This window comes from Diplotaxodon limnothrissa, linkage group LG3, assembly GCF_057381915.1.
Source record: "Diplotaxodon limnothrissa isolate DT_005_m linkage group LG3, D_limnothrissa_male_GT1.1, whole genome shotgun sequence".
Lineage (NCBI taxonomy): Eukaryota > Metazoa > Chordata > Actinopteri > Cichliformes > Cichlidae > Diplotaxodon > Diplotaxodon limnothrissa.
In genome coordinates, this window is record NC_140598.1 from 26209031 (window position 1) to 26229536 (window position 20506).

General features: G+C 47.4%; 1 protein-coding gene across 1 annotated transcript; it reads left to right on the forward strand.

The window, feature by feature from the left end:
• The first annotated feature begins 512 nt into the window (after positions 1–512).
• On the forward strand, positions 513–7450 carry LOC146635110 (low affinity immunoglobulin gamma Fc region receptor III-like). Its single transcript, XM_085350030.1, has 8 exons — positions 513–543; positions 4447–4482; positions 4663–4923; positions 5003–5248; positions 5335–5541; positions 6063–6155; positions 7014–7112; positions 7425–7450. The coding sequence occupies exons 1-8, from the start codon at positions 513–515 to the stop codon at positions 7448–7450; spliced, it is 999 nt and encodes a 332-aa protein (XP_085206156.1).
• Positions 7451–20506: the final 13056 nt, after the last annotated feature.

Genomic DNA, 20506 nt, shown 5'->3' on the forward strand with positions numbered 1-20506 from the left:
TCTGAATGGTTCCAGTTCAGCTCCATAACAGCAGCGTCCCTGGTTTGATTCCTGTGTTTCAGCTCACATCTGCCTCTCTCACTGAGGGGGACGTAACTACATGGACATGGATTTGTTCATCAACCAAACTACAGATCACTGAGAGCAGAAAGGACTTCATTCTCTTTCCTTTTTGAAATTCTTCATTTTCATTTATGTGAAATAATGAATGATAGAGAGCATCACTGATATTAAATATAATCAGACTGTGTGAAAACATTTCTTATGTATATATGTTTTGCTTTATAGACAACAGTGGATTTTCTGTATACACTTATGTTTTCCTGGTCTTTGTTTGCATAGAAGCTTTAAGCCACTATCTTTTAATTTCAGGGTTTTTTACACAAAGGAAAATGTTTGTGTTGTACTTCAGTGTTTGAACCAATAGAAAGCTGGTGCTCAGAGGAAGAGGGCGGGCTTTACTTGGTGACAGTGACAGAAATGAAAAGAAGCTCAAATGAGTGAGAAGGACGATGAAGGAAACATCTGTGCTGTGTCTGCTCTGTAAGTAGAATCTCTGTGTTTGTTTGAATTCTTGTACTTTGACTGTCTGCTCTCCTGATAACTGATGATGGAGGAGAAGACATGAAAAACAAATCAGGCTGAATTCAAGTTAAGGAAATAAGGATAAGCTGCATTTGTCGGTTGCAGCTGCCTGCAGCTGAGATGACAGACCTAGTCAACCATACATACAATATACAAACAGTGGGGAGCAAGGCTGGACTGGGACAAAAAATCGGCCCGGGCATTTTGACTAGAGACCGGCCCACCAGGATAAAGATTGAAAATGTGACGTCATTCAGGGATAAAACCGCAAAGGATTCTGGGAACTTGTGGCAAGAGGTACTAGCGCACGCAGGCTTTCAATTGAACTCAGTTACACAGCGATAAAAAGAAACCCAAAAAATGCCAAGAAGCTGTTGTATTATTAACTGCAATAGTCGGTCGCATGACAGCCACGGGAAGCCGACGGGTAAAGAGATCTTTTTTTTTTTTATCGGATTACGTCGTTGAAGTGAAATTTTTTAAGCCATGTTTCCGAAGTAAGAGCCGACGGATGGTCTGGATATACCAAATATAACATCTCAGAACACTCCAGCTCACAGGTTAGTCTGCTCCAAGCATTCCCACAAAGGTCAGAGTTTTGTAGTAGTTAATACGTCATTTTTCTTAACATAATTGGTGATATAGGTTACAAGCAAGTCTGGCGCTGAACAGAAATTGTCGCGCTATGCTCCTTTGTTTATTGTGCATAAATAGTGAATTGTCCTGACACAATATTGCGTTTCGCTTCTGTTATTACCATGGTACACTGACAAAACCATATACTTTTATTCACAGGATAAAACAGTTGTTTTGTATCACTAATTGTCCATTGCGATTACAACATACAATATTATTGTCACTGCTACATTTCTGTAATGCTACTGTAACCGGTTTCTGCTTCATCCCGCTGCAACAGTTCGGCCCAAACAGACTCCTCGACTCTGCGTTGTGTAGTGTTTTTAAAAAGACAAGGAGTCTCTGATCGATCGTTGCCACTTTATTTCCTGAATGGAAACAACGGTGTATTATCAGTGCACAGGCTCGCCATACACCACTCCGCACAGCACACTCTCGTATGGCTACGGCAGACTGGCAGCGATTACTGCAGCAATATTACAATTTCTAATATACAATAAAATAACAGCAACAACAAATGATGTACCTGAATGGAAACAACGGTGTATTATCAGTGCACAGGCTCGCCACACACCACTCCGCACAGCACACTACGGCAGAACATCTCATTAGCATTCCGCTTTAGCATACAGTTTCACACATTAATAAACAAATGAAAAGTACATAAAACTGGTGTTGGACATGTGTCCACTAAGCACTTATTACACTCGGTGCTCGTCAGCTAATCAAACATGTTTTATGTGTCTGTACTACTTAGCTATATTGTGTGCGGAACAATACAACTCACCTCTCGTATGGCTACGGCAGACTGGCAGCGATTACTGCAGCAAGCTACACCGAGAGGGGGGGGGGGGCGCTGTTTCCCCATTACACTGATATTTGTGGCAAGTGGAATAATACCAGATAAACACTGTTACACTACCAGAAATTATTTCCACTACTAATTAATTACCGTTGAGCTCAAAGGTCCTATTAATAAACTGTTAATGAATGTGTATTTATGAAGACGATTTGTGAGACTGGTAAACTTATGATACGTACAATAGTCTTTCGTTCTACATGGTGCATTTCAAGGTCCTGTACCCATCCGTCGGTAAACTGTACCTGGGCTTGTTGCAGTGACCTGAAGTTACTAAACTTCATGAGTGTATGCACTCACTCCAAGAAGCGTATAATTATAAATCTGAGCGTGGTGAAAGTTGGGCAGAACGCTGACGTCTTTTGTCCACTCTTTCACTCCTTTGATTTTTTCCTCGTATCTTTTCTTTGTCTTTTCGTCGAGTCTGTCTTTGTACGGACCGGCATTGTTCTCCTTTTGTTTTGTACATTCCTTTTTTGTGCGGCAAAGAAAAAAAAAGAAGGTATTGGAACCGGAGAATGAACGTTTTGCGGTGCTGCAAATGTTTGCATTTGATGCGGTACTTGGATTGTTTTGCCACGAGTTCCCGGCATGCAATGCGCGAAAATCACGTGATTGTTAAACAAGGGGGAGGGTGCATCCAGCCTCCTCGGCTGTAATTGGTCCAGCCCAGAGTCGATCATGACCAATTGGCCAATCCAACACCTTTCATTATATATACCCTTCCTAAAAAAAAAAAAAAAAAAAAATAATCCATCGGCCCATAAAAACAAAAAATCGCCAGCGGCCCACCGGGCAAATGCCCGGTATGCCCGATGGCCAGTCCAGCTATGGTGGGGAGACAGGCCTGGCTAAGTAGCAAAAAAGGATAGACAATGAAATATGTAACACATAGGGGCAATTCAGGAGAAAAAATAAGGATTTCTGCTCATAATGACTCCCCTATTGGCAGAAAACAAAAAAAACCCACTCCATAGCACACAAAGAAGCACAGATATCATGGACGCTGCTACCTCATCGCGCCTCCGGCTGAGCAGCTGTCCCTATCAGGTGGGAGGTAAGCGTGGGAGGAGGCATTGGATCCGTAGAAGGGAGGGCAATGGTGAGGGCGTATCAGTATTACTGTGCGTTTGTTTCCTGAGTTCAGCTTGAGAAAGTGTCCTTTCGCCTATTACTCAAAGACCAAAAGTCCACGGCCTACGCAGGCGGCCTTGAGGAATAGGGCAGAGAGTCAGTTCAGTCTCGTTATCCTATCTTTTGGAAGAATGTTGTTGTCAACCTTTAAGCAGCTGGTGCCGTCTGGGGTGGAGGTGTATCCGCATGAGAGATGTTGGTTATGTGAAATAGGGTGAACAAACTGCATTAATTCTTCAGTCGTTTTAATGTCCATCACTGGTCTTCAGGTGTATCTGTCTTTTGGAGAGCATGTATCAGAATTTCAGGAGCAGGACCACGCTTCCAAACACGCTCCTTCCGGCTGTCATCTCTATAGGCTCCCCTAGTTCTGCAAGCTGATCGTTCTCGTTTACGTGCCCCACCCTCCCTCCCTTCGTCTCCATTCTTCAACTGCTTCACTTCTATTTAGTAAATGTGGATCTGCCAGGCCCGGGAGCCATCGCCAGTCCCCTTTTGAGCCCTTCCCCAAACCACAGCTCATTTCATGTCAAAGCATCACTTTTTCCTACTAAAACGCTGTCAAACAGAAATGAGGATGTTGGCCCAGCTAGTGAATTAAGAGCTGTGAGCTCTTCCAAGATCTTTCCCATATTTTCGTTCAGTAAGAACAGTCTGAGCTCTCACCACTCTTCCCACACTTTCGATCATAGTTGCAAGCCAGGTGGGTTTTCAACAGTAGTTACAGCTTTCTTCAATTTCTGATAAGCCAAGCCAGCTCCAAACAGGAAGAACCCCGTTATCATGGTGCTGAATAGGTAGATGTCTTCAGTATCCTTGATAGACAGTCCCGCCAGGAACACAACACGTCACTTCTGACACCTGTTCATCATGTATCCAGCAGGGAACATCCCTCCAGGATACTCAGGCGCTCCTGCACCTAGGCTTCTTGTCAATAGAGTGTCAATTGCATGAAGGGACCAGTTGATCAAATCCATAGTTCTTCTATAGATTTCAGAGAACAATAGCGAGACTGAGAGGCTCTATCAGCGTTAAAAACACCACGAGGACCAACTGCAGGTCTGAACTGACTCTTTATCTTTGCTCAGGAGTCGAGGAAACACAGCAGGCAGTGAAAAGATCAAATCATTCACTCGATATATGAACACAGCTGTTTGTGTGTTTGTCAGCTGTTTGTGTGGAGTTGTTCTTTATGTTCACCTCGAATCAACCTGAGTGTCATTTCTCTTTAGTTCTGATCTCACTGCTGAGCTGCACAACAAACCAAGGTCAGTAACCTTCTTCTGTCACCGTTTAAACCTGATAAATGCTCACTGATATGACCTGATTGGGTTCATGTTTCACAATGTAGCGCACATATAAAGTGATGAAATGAGGATTCTGCAAAACATTGATTTTACCATTTTATCACATATAAAATTATAAGTTTTTCATTGTAACCCTCACAGCTCGTCTGACTGTGAGTCCCAGCAGCTCTCAGTTCTTTAAAAGAGACTTTGTGTCTCTGAGCTGTGAGGAGGACGACAGCTCTGCTGAATGGACTCTGAGGAGAAACACAAGCACACGACAGAGGACTCAGTGTGGAGATGGGTGGGGAGAACCAGCTGGTTCTTCATGTAACATCACGGTTTACCAATCATACAGTGGAGTTTACTGGTGTGAGTCCAGAGAGGGTCCCATCAGTAACATGGTTAACCTGACAGTCACTGGTAAGCTGAGTGTGTGGAGTTAGTGTTGATGAAGCTGTGTGTAAATGGATGAAATGCTGTAGTTTGTCTCTGTGTTGAGGTGGATCAGTGATCCTGCAGAGTCCTGTCCTCCCTGTGATGGAGGGAGATGACGTCACTCTGCTCTGTAAAACAAAGACCACTCCCTCCGACCTCCCAGCTGCTTTCTATAAAGATGGCTCCCTCATCAGGAAGCAGCCTACAGGTCACATGACCATCCAGCATGTTTCCAGGTCTGATGAAGGCCTCTACAAGTGTGACATCAGCGGTCATGGAGAGTCTCCATCCAGCTGGATCACTGTCACAGGTGACACACTCACCTGTCTGTGTTTCTGCAGCTTTCAACATTCACAATGTGACAACAACTTAATGACTGTGTTTGCTTTATTTTAGGGGAACACACCACCACACCTCCACCTACATCCACACCTCCACCTACATCCACACCTCCACCTGCATCCACTTCTCCTCCTGCCTCCATTGCTAGCCCTGGTTCCCCTCTCATACCTGTGTTGTCATGTGTTGGATCAGTCTGTGCTGTGGTTCTACTGGTGTTACTGGTTCTGCTGGTGAAACAATGTGTTCACAGAAAACCTGAAGGTGAGAATCAAACTTCCTGCACTTTTATGTGTGCGGTCGTTACTTGATGCATGCTTGCATGTTACTTGACTCATTTTTAGAACTAAGCCCAATCTAGTCTTTCCAAACACGGTAGTGTTGCCACTTTACTATTTAGCATTCCAAATGATCTCCAAGCTACCCAATCCCATTGGGGTCATACAAAGAGATAAAAAGCATCAGAGGATGTCTCTGTGTGGGTCATACAGAGAGAACTCAGGAAAAGCAGAGTTAAGGAATGTATAAATGTTCTCTTACTTATGAGCAAACACGTGTCTCCACTACAAAGGGGTTACCACCACCTAAACAGTGGATATAGGGTATGTGAGCAATATGTCTCTGCACTGTGCTGCATGGAGCTCAGTTTATCAATTACTTACCTCTCTGAAAATGTGACATTGCAGCCATGGAGTTTTCTGTTTGTGCAGTAACAAATTTCTTAAATGTAATCTCTGTTTAGATATTTAATTGAACAATTTTTTTATGTTGAATGATTTCATCAGATCAAGAAGAAACCGAAGATGACATCATCACTCATGTCAAGTACAACATCAAAACATCCAGTCATCAACAACAACCAATCAGACGAAGCAGAGGTAATTTTGTGTTTTCTTCATGGTGAGGTTCAGACAGTTTTAGCTCCATGTTATCGTAGTAAAGATGGGGATCATTTTACTTGTTGTTTTGTTGGATTACTGCGTTGGACAATATGGTTGTCTGTGGTGACTGATTCACCTTTGGAGCCTCATGTGGACATTAGAGTAATTGCATTTTTTGTCAGTTTTTTCCATCTCTGGAAGTTTGTTTGATAGTTTGATTAAACTTTATAGCACAGAACCTCACCCATATGTGGACAAGTTTTACCAGTTTGGCTGCTAAATGGTTAAATTTGCTTCTAAGGACTTGGGTGTCGACTGAAGCAGTCGACAAACACACGGAGCAGCAACAGCGGCCAAGCCGAACACAGGCGCCATGTTGCGTGTCAACCTCCGTGACATCTCATTGATTCCGAGTAAAGAGGCAGACTTAACAGACAACCTCCAAATGCCAGGAAATGTTGCACAGAGAGAAATAAAGCTGCAGAGAATCAGCGGAAAGCAGTTTTGCCCAGACGTCTTGCTTATTAGCATGTTCAGAGCTACTGAATCCCTCTGTGTGTGGGTCATACAGAGAGAGGCAGAACGCAGGCAAAACAGTACTAAGAGATGTAGAAATTACCTCTTCTCAATGTCCAAACACAGGTCTCCACTACAAAGGGGTTACAATCTTACAACCAAACATGTACAGTACATGCTGGCTAAGTCTGAGCACCATGCTCGATGAAAATCTCAGTTTATCGAGTAACTCTGTGATGTCCAAATTGCGGGGATGGAGCACAGTGTCTGTGCTTTCTTAAATGTAATCTCTGTTTAGATATTTAATTGAACAGTTTTTTTTATGTTGGATCATTTCAGCAGATCAAGAGGAAACTGGAGAAGATGACATCCTGACTCATGTCAAGTACAACATCAAAGCATCCAGTCATCAAAAACAACCAGACAGACGAAGCACAGGTAATGTTGTGTTTTCTTCATGGGGGTGGGGAGGTCAAAGATGAGGGTCAGACAGTTTCAGCTCATTGTTATCATAGTAAAGATGATGGTCCGTGTACTTGTTGTTTTACTGCACTGGACAATGTGGTTGTCTGTGGGAACCAATTCGCTTTTGGAGCCTCAAGTGGACATTAGAGTAATTGCACTTTTTTTTCCAGTTCATTTTTTGGCTCTGGCAGTGTCACGGTTCTGGGTCAAATTGACCCAACATTTCGAGTTCTCATGTTTTGGTTTGATTTTGTATTTTTAGTTATTTTCTTGATCTATTGTCAGGAGATGATGATGATGACGATGATTAGTATTATTTAGTATGTTCCAGCTTATTCTGGTTTAGGTTTAGTTCTGCCCGTTTAAAGTCCGTGTTTCTTAGTCTCTGTCTTTGTGTATTGTTTCCTGTTTTATTTTGCCTTTGCTCAGTGTCGCATCGTACTCTCACGTTAACTGTGATCTGTCTGCCTGCTTAGTTCGGTTTTGGATTCTCAGTTTAGTGAAGTTCCTGTTCTGTTGCTATCAGCAATAAAGTCTTGTTGAGTTTACTTTTGCCTCCGAGTCCTAGATTTTGGGTCCTTTCTCCCTGCCTGCCTGCACACAGCCAGTTTCTGTTTGGTAGCCCATATTTAAGACAGGTATTACCAGTTTGGCTGCTGAGTGGTTAAATTTGCTTCTGTGGACTTTGGTGAAGGTTTACAGTGGGAACATTTATGCAACATGGTGATGGTATTTAAAAAACATAACATCGAGATCAGGTGTGCTCATGGTGGTGTGGCCACAAGTATATGTGACCAAGTGGTCAACAAGGGTTATATCAAAATAATACAATGACAATGCCACCAAGGGGTATTTCACCCCCAGTTAATATAAAATCTCCTTAAAAACTAGAAAAGATACAGGTTTAAGGACTCAACACCGAGGCAGATTGGCTCCAATATTAATATGTCATTTATTTGTATTTATCACAATTAAACAACAGATAAAAAAAAGATGAAATCTGACTGTGGCACCGCCTATTCTTTAACAGTGTCCTGGATTACATAAAACCATACATTGAACTGGACTTACCAGTAGCTGAAAACCACACAGAAATGAAGTTTACACTCCAGGTGCTGTACAGCAAAGGAAGTGTGGAAAATAACCATCACCAAAGGTCCCACAGCTACTGGTGTGTGCACTTTAATAAAAAAAACAACACAACAGTCATAAAGTTAAAAGTCAAAGAAAAACTCTAAAAGGAACCAAGCTTGTTGCGCACAGTCAGGAGACAGTGTACATTTGAATATTTAACCTGTCCACACTACACCGGTAGCACAGTGCTTGTTGCAGGCCTGATTCGAAGTTCGGGTGCGGTGAGGCTTAAAACTGTTGGCCGCTTCACTCAAGCTGAGCAATAAACAAAATATGTGCACTTTAGTTCCAGTTAGTACTCACGAGTCCAATGAGTTTGTTAGTGGGGAAATCAGAAACGGGCAGTTAGCAGTTAGTTCACCAGTAGTGAAGACAGTCAGGGGCGAGAAAACAGTAGGGTCCATCCGGGCAGAAACCTCTCTCTCCCTCTCCTTTGTCCGCTCTCTGGTATGTTGTATGCTCTGTCTATTGAACCGATGTGACATAATGTTAGGTGTTCTATTGCTGGTATGAGTTTAGCAGGTTTTAACATGCTTTTTAACCTATCTGCATGCTGATGATGTTATTGTTTTTGTTAGAGCGAAGCTCTTGCAATAGGGGGTTGGCGCACTGGACTCCCGCAACTTCCAGGTGGTTTGAAGTGGAAAAGGGGTGGTCTAAAGTATTTGGGTGTGTACTTGGGGGATGAGGATATGGTAAACAAGAACTGGGAAGGGGTGTTGGGGACAGTTGAGGGGAAATTAGGGAAGTGGAGATGGTTATTACCCCAGATGTCATATAGAGGGAGGGTTTAGATTATAAACTACCATGGCTGGGGCGACCATGGCTCAGGGGGTTGGGAAGCGTATCTGTAACCGGAACGTCGCCGGTTCGATCCCCGGGTTCTCTGTCCTGGTTGTTGTGTCCTTGGACAAGGCACTTTACCCTACTGCCTACTGGTGTTGGCCAGAGGGGCCGATGGTGCGATATGGCAGCCTCGCTTCTATTAGTCTGCCCCAGGGCAGCTGTGGCTACAACTGTAGCTTGCCTCCACCAGTGTGAGAGTGAATGAGTAGTGGCATTGTTATAGATGGCCATTTGTACTTCAGATCTATGTTCATGTGACAGTTTTGTTTTTTCTTTTCTTTTCCCTTTGTGACAAAACTTGTGATGTCTTGATGTTTATTTATTGGTAAAAAGTGTGTTGTTAAAAATAAAAGTCTGTCTGTCTGTCTCTGTCTCTCCTGACATTGTCATCTTGGAAGATGTGCCATTAGGTAACGCAAAAAAATCCACTTATGTAAAAACTGGCCCTGACCAAATTTTTTTAAATAATGAATTGCATTTATATAGCACTTTTTGACACCCTCAAAGCACTTTACAATTCCACTATTCATTCACTCTCACATTCACACACTGGTGGAGGCAAGCTACGGTTGTAGCCACAGCTGTCCTGGGTCAGACTGACAGAAAGCGAGGCTGCCAACACCAGTAGGCGGTGGGTGAAGTGTCTTGCCCAAGGACACAACGACCGAGACTGTCCAAGCCAGGGCTCGAACCGGCAATCTTCCAGTTACAAGACAAACTGCCAACTCTTGAGCCACGATCGGCCACATAACTTTGCTAAAGCGACCCCAATCCTCAGTACACAGAAAACATGATGGTGTCACTTTAACAGTAGCTCTTTTTACGCTAATGTGCTCATTGTACAGGAAAATCTGGGCTTATCAGATCACATGACCTTTGTCCATATTGGTCCACGGTCCAATATTCAATTCCCTTAACAAACTAAAGCTTTCTTTTTTGATCAGCGTCTCCAACAAATGGTTTTCACAGCTGTTTAGTCTCAACCATTGAGTTCTCTTTGCACTGTGCATGTGGAAAAGATTTCTCATTCAATATTAAAAATAACTCAGTCGTACTGTTCATTTTTTATGATCTGACTTTTTGCAGTGAGTCAGCATAACATTTCTATTCCAGTTGTTGTACCTGCAGTAATTTAAATGTTTTATTCTGCAGAGATTGATCCAGTTGCAGTGAGAACTGAAGACACGTTGAGCAAGGAGGTCCAGGTACAGCTGCTCTTTATCTTTATATTTGGACAAAGCCAAGCTAGCTGCTCATTCAGTTTCCAGCTATCACAAGATAAGCTAACCAAACCACATCATGACATAACCTCAGATCTTTGAATATGTCACGGCGAGTGAGATGAGCCGTGTGGAAAATAAAGGAGGATCCAAACGCAGGCACTTGTATGGGTGTGAGGGTGGTTTATTAAACACAAAAAGGAAATGGACAAACGGCGAACGGAGCAATGACTAAACTAAACTGGGAACAAAATAACTACAGTACACGAACCTGGACATGAATGAGAGCGGGCGGAAACAGATGATGGTTGACTGCAGGGAAACACACAGATGAAGCAGGGTGGAAACACAGACGGACCAGCAACTACAATGACGGAGGACACGACTTAAATACACAGAGAAACATGGGAATTACACACAGGTGGTGGACATAGCTGGGAATAATCCGTAAGACGAGACAGAGGTAAAACTGAACACACTCACATAAGACGCAGACCTTCACAATAAAACATCACACGCAGGCTCGACAGAGAGACAGACAGGAAATGACATATGAAACTAAACCCACATCTTAAACCCAGATAAACAGAAACATGGAACTCTAATAATAGACATCATAAACATCATCAACACAACAAGAGAACAAGAAAACAATCCCTGATGCAAACTAAAACCAAAACATAATAACCTCAAACATGAAATAACAAAAACATGAAACTCCACATACTGGGTCCAACGGACCCAGACCCGTGACAGTACCCCCCCTCAAAGGGCTGGCCCCCGACAGCCCCAAACAAAAAGCACAAGCACCAAGCCAGGGCGGGCGGAGGGGGCCCAGGAAGGAGGGCCCGAAACACAAAAAACCAGGAGCACGAGAGTCCAGAACCAAATCAAAAACAGGCCAACACAAAACAAGACCATTCATGAGTCCACAGTAAAGTCCGGGGGTCGACCATGCACACAGCAACGGCGGCGACGGGCAAACAGTTCTGGGGGCTGACCGTGCACACGGCAACGGCGGCGACGGGCAAACAGTTCAGGAGGCCGACCGCTTGGAAGGTAGTGGCGGCCACTGAGCAGGTCCGGAGGACGGCCGCAATGCCAGCGGCGGCGACGAACTCTTTCCGGAGGCAGTCTCCGAAGGCCATGATGCCATCTTAGAGGCCCGGAAAACGGCCGGCAGAAGCGAGGCGGAACGGGTCGAGCTGGCACTGACGGCGGCGTGGCAACCACAGGACCAGACGAGGCAGGACCAGACGAGGCAGGACCAGACGAGGCAGGACCAGACGAAGGCGGAGCTGAAGCTGGACCAGGCGTGGCTGAAGACACGTTGGCCGGACCAGGCGTGGCTGAAGACACGGAGGCCGGGACGGCTGCGGAACCTGACGGCAGCGGGACGGCTGCGGAACCTGACGGCAGCGACGCTGCAGGCAGTGATGCGAATGGTGATGATGTGAATGCTGTAGGCAGTGGCATGAATGCTGCAGGCAGTGATGTGGATGCAGGCAACGGTGTAGGAGTCACAGGGGATGATTCAGCAGATGGTAGCTGAACAAACTTCCCCGGACCACCAGCAGATGTGAGGATATGCTGGCTGGGTCCTCCAGGACCCTCAGCTAACGAGGCGTGGTGCTGGGCGGGCTCTTCGGGCCCTCCAGCAGACGTGGCTTGAGGCTGGCTGGGTTCTCCAGAACCGCCAGCAGACGAAACATGAGGCTGGCTGGGTTCTCCAGAACCGCCAGCAGATGAAACATGAGGCTGGCTGGGTTCTCCTAAACCCCCAGCAGACGACACTTGAGGCTGGCCGGGCTCCTCAGGCCCTCCAGCCGACGAGGCAGGACGCTGGCTGGGTTCACCTGAACCCCCAGCTAACATGACTTGAGACTGGACAGGCTCCTCAGGCCCTCCAGTGGAACCAGTCTCTGAAGCAGCAGGTACGGAGACCTCTGCCAGTGTGGACACTGGCTGGGACTGAGCAGCACAGTGGCTAGACTCAGGCAGCAACAGTGGGATACAGTCCTCAGAGGGCTGAAAGTGTTCCCCAATACACTCAGCAGAGGACTGAGGCAGACGGGTGAACTCACTTGAACTCTCAGGGGGTGCTGAGAGCCGAGACTGTTCTGGTGAGCTCTCCGGTGAGGCTGCTGGTGCTGGCGTCTTGACCTCTAGGGGTCCAGAGTTGGCTGGTGACTGACACCCAGCCTCTGGGGAGGCCCTAGAGGGAGCAACTGTCTCTGAGATGGCCAGCTTAAATGAACCAGCAAAAGTTTGTGTGGAGTGTGTTCCCTGCTTGTAATGAGGCTGTGAGGATAAAGGCTGGGTAAATGAGTGGACAGGCTGCTGAACTGGTGGCAACTGAGCTACAGGTAGCAAAGTAGTAACAGGTGGTGGAGTGGCTGGCTGAACTGATAATAAGGCTGATGAATCTCTTGCCAACTGAGCTATTGACTGGGCTATGGACTGTAACATGGTGTCTACTGGGTCTGACTGTGACTGTAATGGAGGTGATGATTGAGCGGCTGACTGAGTTAGCGACTGCTGGGCAGCTAACCGAGCTACCGGCTGAGCAGCTGACTCAACAAACACAGCCCCGGTATAAACAGTCATATGAACTGGTGAAACAGACGGAACGTCTCTTCCACTCACCACAGCCGGCAGTTCCGAAGTCCCACTCTCCAGCTGTGGGGCGACGCGCCGACGGCGCGATCGTCGCTTCCTCCCGGGCAAAACCTCTGGCGGGCCGGGCAAAACCTCCGGCGGGCCGGGCAAAACCTCCGGCGTCCGGCTGGGTTGGGAAGCGGTAGCGGCTGGTGGGTGTAGGTGAAGTTCGTGAAGGATGAAGTCTTGCACGAGTGGGTGTAGCGAGTCCAATAGCCAGGGATAATCCGTGAGCAGCTGTTGCAGTCTGGCTTCCAGAACGTGGAGGAATGCCTCCCCCTCATGCTCTAGCCACAGGTTGATTATGTTTGAGGCGGAGTTCGTGATGAGGTCCCGAAGCTCCGTGGGTGGGGTGAATGCCGCTGGATCCATATCTGGCTGGTCCGTACTGTCACGGCGAGTGAGATGAGCCGTGTGGAAAATAAAGGAGGATCCAAACGCAGGCACTTGTATGGGTGTGAGGGTGGTTTATTAAACACAAAAAGGAAATGGACAAACGGCGAACGGAGCAATGACTAAACTAAACTGGGAACAAAATAACTACAGTACACGAACCTGGACATGAATGAGAGCGGGCGGAAACAGATGATGGTTGACTGCAGGGAAACACACAGATGAAGCAGGGTGGAAACACAGACGGACCAGCAACTACAATGACGGAGGACACGACTTAAATACACAGAGAAACACGGGAATTACACACAGGTGGTGGACATAGCTGGGAATAATCCGTAAGACGAGACAGAGGTAAAACTGAACACACTCACATAAGACGCAGACCTTCACAATAAAACATCACACGCAGGCTCGACAGAGAGACAGACAGGAAATGACATATGAAACTAAACCCACATCTTAAACCCAGATAAACAGAAACATGGAACTCTAATAATAGACATCATAAACATCATCATCATCAACACAACAAGAGAACAAGAAAACAATCCCTGATGCAAACTAAAACCAAAACATAATAACCTCAAACATGAAATAACAAAAACATGAAACTCCACATACTGGGTCCAACGGACCCAGACCCGTGACAGAATAATATCAGACTTTTCATCTCTCTGTCAGAAAAAAAGGTTTCATCGAAAGTTGACCGGTTTCTTTAAAAGAGAGATGGACAGGAGAATGTAAGGTTGGTTACACGCTCACCTATCATAGGTACACTGATTCAACTGCTCATTAACACAGATATCAAATGACCAAATCACTCATTTGATTAGCTTATTTACTTTCCACCTCGTAGGCCCAACAGCCTACCTGACTATTGTTGTTGACCAAGCCCATCCCTTTATGACCAGAGTGGACCCGTCTTCTAATGGCTCCTGTGCACCACTGCTCACTGAAGCCAGAGCACAGTTTCTGTGTCTGCAGACTCACTACTGATCAGTACGGCTGCGCAGAAATGTTTTGTCAGGCTTTTTTTTTTTAAATGACAAAGTCATTAAGTTGGTAGCAATGAGGTGATGTCATGGGCGTACATGGTATTCACTTAAAAGTCTTTTCTTTTTTTAGTTGTTTTTGTCATGTGGTTGTGGGTTTCACCTAGTGTCTGATGGAAAAGATGATTTGTTTGAATTTGACTGGCTAACCGATACACACCTCTGCTCCGCAACCACAGACTAAAATCAGCAGGGACATCATTCAGTGGGGGCAAACTACAAAGAAAAGCTGCAGTGCATAATTTATTTGTGTTTGAGACTGAAGAGATTTTATTTCTTTTTATTAGTCCCTCAGAAACCGATCAATAATATCAATGCCATCATTCCAGCTTTTGATCAGCAGCATCATTTCTTTACATTGCACGCTAAACATAACTTAAAATGCTGCTGCTACTAACAAATTGTCTTTACATGTTTGCAATGTGCCACAAATGACATAGGCAAAAGTAGGAAGTACAAGTGATATATTTCCTTGTAAGCTAGGCCTTTATTTTATTGTTTGATGAACTATAAATGAACATGTGACTTATCTCAGAAATCTTTCAGGAACACATCACCTAAACCAGCACAGAGTTCCTCCTGTTAAACCTCCCAGTAACACTAGAAACTGCTCCCATCTACTGGTATAACCTGGTGTTACAGCAGAGCAGCTTTAATAACGGCAACAATTTAACCTCTTAATGTCGACTAGGTCATCACTTACAGGCAGGGTTAGGGCTTAGTTCATTTTCTCGACATGCTTTTTTTTTTTTTTTTTTGGCCTGTCCCGTTTGGCTCTTTTGCCATCAGAATTGTTGTCTAAAGGCAAAGAAAGATGCCCAACGGATTTACTTTACCAAACTGACCATCCCAGCCTTGCCGTAATGGTCCATTTGATTCACCTTTTATTGTTTATTTTATTTTCACTTACTGAATACGGGACAGACTTGACTGGGGGAAAGAAGGGGAGAAAGAAAGAGGGAAAGAGAAACAGCTGAGAAGAGGGACGGGGGAGAAGGGCAAAAGACAAAAACCAACAGAACGGGCAGAGAAAAAAAATGCATATATCAATCACCTGGATCACCTGCTGAGAAAGAAAAAAGAAAGCAAGCAGAAGAGAACAAGAGTAATAGAATAAACAACATCACAATGATATATGGGAATATGACAGTAAATACTAAATGTTAAACATTATTGTGCAGCACATAAGATCAACAGAACACAGTGTGCTTTGAGGTAGGAGCCAAAAAGGGTGTAGTTTGTGGGTGTGATCACCCGTGTGTACACCTGTGAGCATGGACGCGCTTGTTTTTTGTTTTTTTAAAAGGTTCCTTCATGTAATAATCTGCTAGAGGGTGTGGGGGGGCCACAGCCCCGTCCTCCAGGGCGTGAAGCAGGTGTGGAGGAGATCAAAACTCCAGACATCCAGAGGCCCCCAGAACACAAGAGACCAAGGAAGACTAACAGAGGGGCAGCTGCGCCACTGTCCCGGAAAGAGCTGAGGAGAGTCCCAGATGAGGGCTCACTCAGCAGCCGCGGAGCAGAAGCCAGGGGGAGTTGCAGTGACGCGCCCGTGAGCTCCGCCGGCAGCCAGCTGCGCCTGAGTGACCGAGCCCCAGGCCGAGAGGCCGGGGGCACCCCACCTCCGAAGTGGCCCGAGCGAGCCCCAGGCTCCAGGCCCCGATAAGCGGCCGCCAAGGAGTGAGCCGGTGTGTACCTGGACGCCCATCCCCGGACACAAAGAACCACCAACGCACCGATGTCTGAGGGGGTCCGCCACTGGCAGGGGAAGTGGTGGTAGGGGGAGATAGGCCTCCAAACCTTGGAGGGCCTGAGATGTCCCCAGAGAGGTGGCGCCTGACACCCAACCTGACATATAGACACAGACATACAGGCACACACAGATACAAACATCCATTCCCACCCTCATGCTCTCATATGCACTTACTCCACACTCAACCAACGTGGAGACAGACATAAAGAGACGTTGTACACACGATCACACTCCCCAAGCGTACTCTACAAACCGGGTCTAGGTGCCCCCGCCCCTGGAGGGGGGAACTGCACCCAGACCCAGGTGGTGTTTCCCTTTTCCCTGCGGTGGGGGGAGGCAGACCGCCCCGACTCCGCAGCAGCAGGAAGGCTCCACACTCCAGACCGCAGTCGGACGGCCAACTCCTCCTCCTAGTCCTAGCCCCCCTGCTCCAGCAGGTCGCAGAGAACGGGGGTGAGAGAAGACTCCGAACCTCCCTCCACCCGCTCATTGTAATGTTGATGCATGTGTGTTCTAAGGTGCATTTAAAACCCAGGAGGGCATGGAGCTACCTGCCAGAGAGCAGCAGGTAAGCGCATGGTCCCTCCTGCTAGCCCTCAATGTCTACGTGTATTTAAAATTGAGAGGTGGGCAACGATGCCAGGGGTGGGGTGTACACCCTGATGGTACTTTGGACTCCGTGTATCGTGCCCACCCCCAAGATCCTATATGTATGTGTAATGAGAGTGTGAGTAATGTGAATGTCTAAGTTGTGGGATAAAATTGAGGCAGAGGCAGCCAGAAGGGGACAGAGGGGGGGGGGGGGGGGGGTAGCCTCCTCTGCACCCTGGTGACATACCCCTACTCCAAGGCCCTGCATGTGTGGGTGGTTGTGGTGGAGCGGGAAGAGGGAGGCAGCTGGAGATGGGGAGGGAAGGAAGGGAGGGGCAGGTGACCCCTCCCTGGGGCCAGCTCCCCCGCTGACCCCAGTAGGCACCCCCATACTCCGCGACCCGCCAGGGAAAGGGGGCCCAGGCCCATCCAGACCGGGCCCAGTGCAGCAGCGCCGCCCGGCCCCACAGAGCCCGGGACAGTCCACCCAACCCCACCACAGAGAAAACTGCACCCACCCCACCATCCACTCATCTTCCAGACTACATAAGACAATAAACACCCAGGCTGAGATCTTCCTCCACCTCTCCTGTATCTCCCCCTCCTGCAGAGGCAGCTCCTGAGGAGAGGAAAGCTCCTGCAAGATGTGACAATCTCCCCCACCAGTTGAAGAGCCCCCCAGGTGGCTCGACGCACCGGCGGCACCATGCTCCAGGGCTGGGCCCCCATGCACCCACCCGCCCACAACCCCGGCAACACACCAACCAGGACCCAAGCCCCCGAGGCCCGGTCCGGGTCCCAGCCCAGAGACGGAGCGCCCCCAGAACCTCACGCCCATCCCGGACCCACCCAGGGGCAGCCAGGCTACCAGGTCAGTAACCCACGTCCGTCAGCACAGACCCTCCCCTAGCCCCGCTGCACGCAGCCGCGAGGAAACAGTCACCGGAGAGCCAAAAGAGCCCCTAACCGGACATGACCGCTACCCCGGGTTGAGCCCCCCCAAGGAAGATGCCTCCGGGGAACCCCCCGACGCCCTAAGCCTGTCCCTACCCCCACACCAATCACAACAGTGAAGGCGGGATTTTCTCGACATGCTAAATGTCCCAATTCAAATCATTTTTTATGTTAAATAGACAAAACTATTTTGTATTTCATCTGATCTCAGAACCGTCCAAGTAAGCATGAAATAGTTGCGAGGGAAAAGAACAAGATGAATTCCATCGGTCCCACTACAGAACCCTCTGGAACTCCAAAACTACACATAAAGAAAGCAAATGTGTTTTTCCCCAGTATAATTTTTGAATGCACTTTCAGCTAAAACAAACTAAAATGGCTCAAAGAGGATTCCTTTTTTTTACTGTGCTGCAATTGATTACTGGATTATTTGTGCCATTAATTAGTGTCAACTAATTTTTATTCAATCTCCACATAGGATATGCTTGTGAAGATGGAATATGGGGGAGAGCAGAAGTGCGTTGCAGTTCCACAAAGTGATGAATGAAGGACAAGCATATTGTATTGAAGAAATAAGTGATGAGAATGCTGTTATTTGCATTTACCATGTCAGACCTTTTGATAAACAAAATTCTAATGAAAGTGAGAACATGTATAATGTTACATCTTCCAGAAAATGTTTTGAAATTGTGGTGCACAGTTCAGAATAAATGTTTTTCAAAAACCATTGCATCTTTTTAGTAAATGTTTATTTCCAAAAGAAATTTCTAGAAGTTCAGAACAGTAAAATTCCTGCTTTTTAGAATGAATTAGAAGATAACTCTTACGTAGTTAAACTAAAATACTCTTTGAGAGTTAATATATAAACTCTTAACACCAAGTGTTAAATTATCAACTCCAGACAGATTTGGTGTTTAACATTAAATCAGAGTTAACGTACCAACTCTCCAAAAAGAGTTAAATTAACACTCTCTGGTGTGGACCCATATAGACACTTTAATAGTGTTGAAATCAAATCTGACAGTGTTAATTAGGACATGCTGTCACGGACGAGAATGCGGTGGACTCAAGAGCAGACTCAATTTGCTTAGAACTGTGTATAATTTATTGAAAAGAACAAAACGTGAACGGAACTGGGTTTAACAAAAACCATACGCAGAAAACTAAAGGAAATCCGTGGGCGGAGAAACCGGCGTAGAGCACGGGGAGACTTCTAACGGGAACTTTTGGCGACCCTAGTCATTTAACGGGGAAAAGGCTGCCAGGGGTGTATTCCAAAGAGGGTCAAGAGTGGAGAGTCCGGTCCAGATTCCGAGGAGGTGGAGAATACAGACTGAAGGGCAGGCTGAGGAGAAGTGGAGTATATAATCCTCGGGTTCCGAGCAGATGGGAGGACAGGATGGAGACCAAAAACAGCACTACTGGTGAGTGCGATGGGTGGAGAATCACAGATGGTAGCAGGACGAACTGGCGAGGAGTGGCAGGCCGTGCTGGCTTAAAAACCCTCTAGGTGGAGCCCCGGAGATTGACAACAGGTGATGAGCTGGCCAACTCCACTCCCAGGGACAAATGACAGGAACCTGGACCACGCCCAACCAGACACTCCCACAGCATATGACAGTACCTCCCCCTCAAGGGCCGCCACCCGGCGACCCCCCAGACCGGGCCCTGCGAGGGGAGGAACGAAACGCAGCGATCAGAGACGGGTCCAGAACGAGCGACCGGGGAACCCAAGAACGCTCCTCAGGCCCATACCCCTCCCAGTCCACCAGGTACTGGACACCACGACCACGGCGGCGCACGTCAACGATCCGCCGGACCGAATAGGCCGGATGACCGTCCACGAGCCGGGCGGGAGGCGGGGGAACAGGCGGTGGACACAGAGGACTGCTACGGACCGGCTTGACCTGAGAGACGTGAAACGTCGGATGGACACGCCAGGAAGCCGGGAGCCTGAGACGGACCGCCGAGGGGCCGACGACAGCAGTGATCTCATAGGGGCCAACATAGCGGGGAGCCAACTTTCGAGAAAGCGACCGCAAGGGAATGTCCTTAGCACAAAGCCACACCCGTTGTCCAGGCCGATACGCCGGAGCGACAGAGCGGCGACGATCCGCATAATCCCGTTGCCGGTTGACAGTTGCAAGGAGAGCCCGCCGGACCCTCCGCCACACCCGCCGGCAGCGTTGAAGGTGATGCTGGACCGAAGGAACAGCCAAATCCGCCCCATCCTCTGGGAACAACGGTGGCTGATAGCCCAGCGAGGCCTCAAAGGGCGACAAACCCGTCGCCGAAGACGTGAGAGAATTATGGGCATACTCCACCCAAGGCAACTGAGACGACCAGGCCGCCGGGTTCAGTGACGAGACGCAGTGAAGAGCGGATTCCAACTCCTGGTTCAAACGCTCAGTCTGGCCATTGGTCTGCGGATGGAAACCAGAACTCAAGTTGACCTTGGCACCCAGGGCCGTACAGAAGGCCTTCCACACTCGGGAGACAAACTGAGGCCCCCTGTCAGTCACAATCTCCGAGGGTATGCCATGAAGACGGAACACATGGTCTGTAAGGAGCTGGGTGGTCTCTGCAGCCGTCGGCAGCTTGTCCAGGGCCACGAAGTGAGCCGCCTTGGAAAACCGATCAACTATGGACAGAACCACCGTCTTCCCCGAAGAGGCTGGGAGGCCGGTAACAAAATCCAAGGCGATATGAGACCAAGGCCTATGCGGGGTACTCAGCGGTCGGAGTAAGCCAGACGGGGGCCGA

Bases quoted from the DNA above. Each gene is read 5' to 3' on its own strand.
- LOC146635110 (XM_085350030.1), top strand. From the start codon at position 513: ATGAAGGAAACATCTGTGCTGTGTCTGCTCT. The intron at 5,249-5,334 runs GTGACACACTCA...GCTTTATTTTAG, and splicing joins CAGCTGGATCACTGTCACAG to GGGAACACACCACCACACCT. The intron at 6,156-7,013 runs GTAATTTTGTGT...GGATCATTTCAG, and splicing joins ACCAATCAGACGAAGCAGAG to CAGATCAAGAGGAAACTGGA.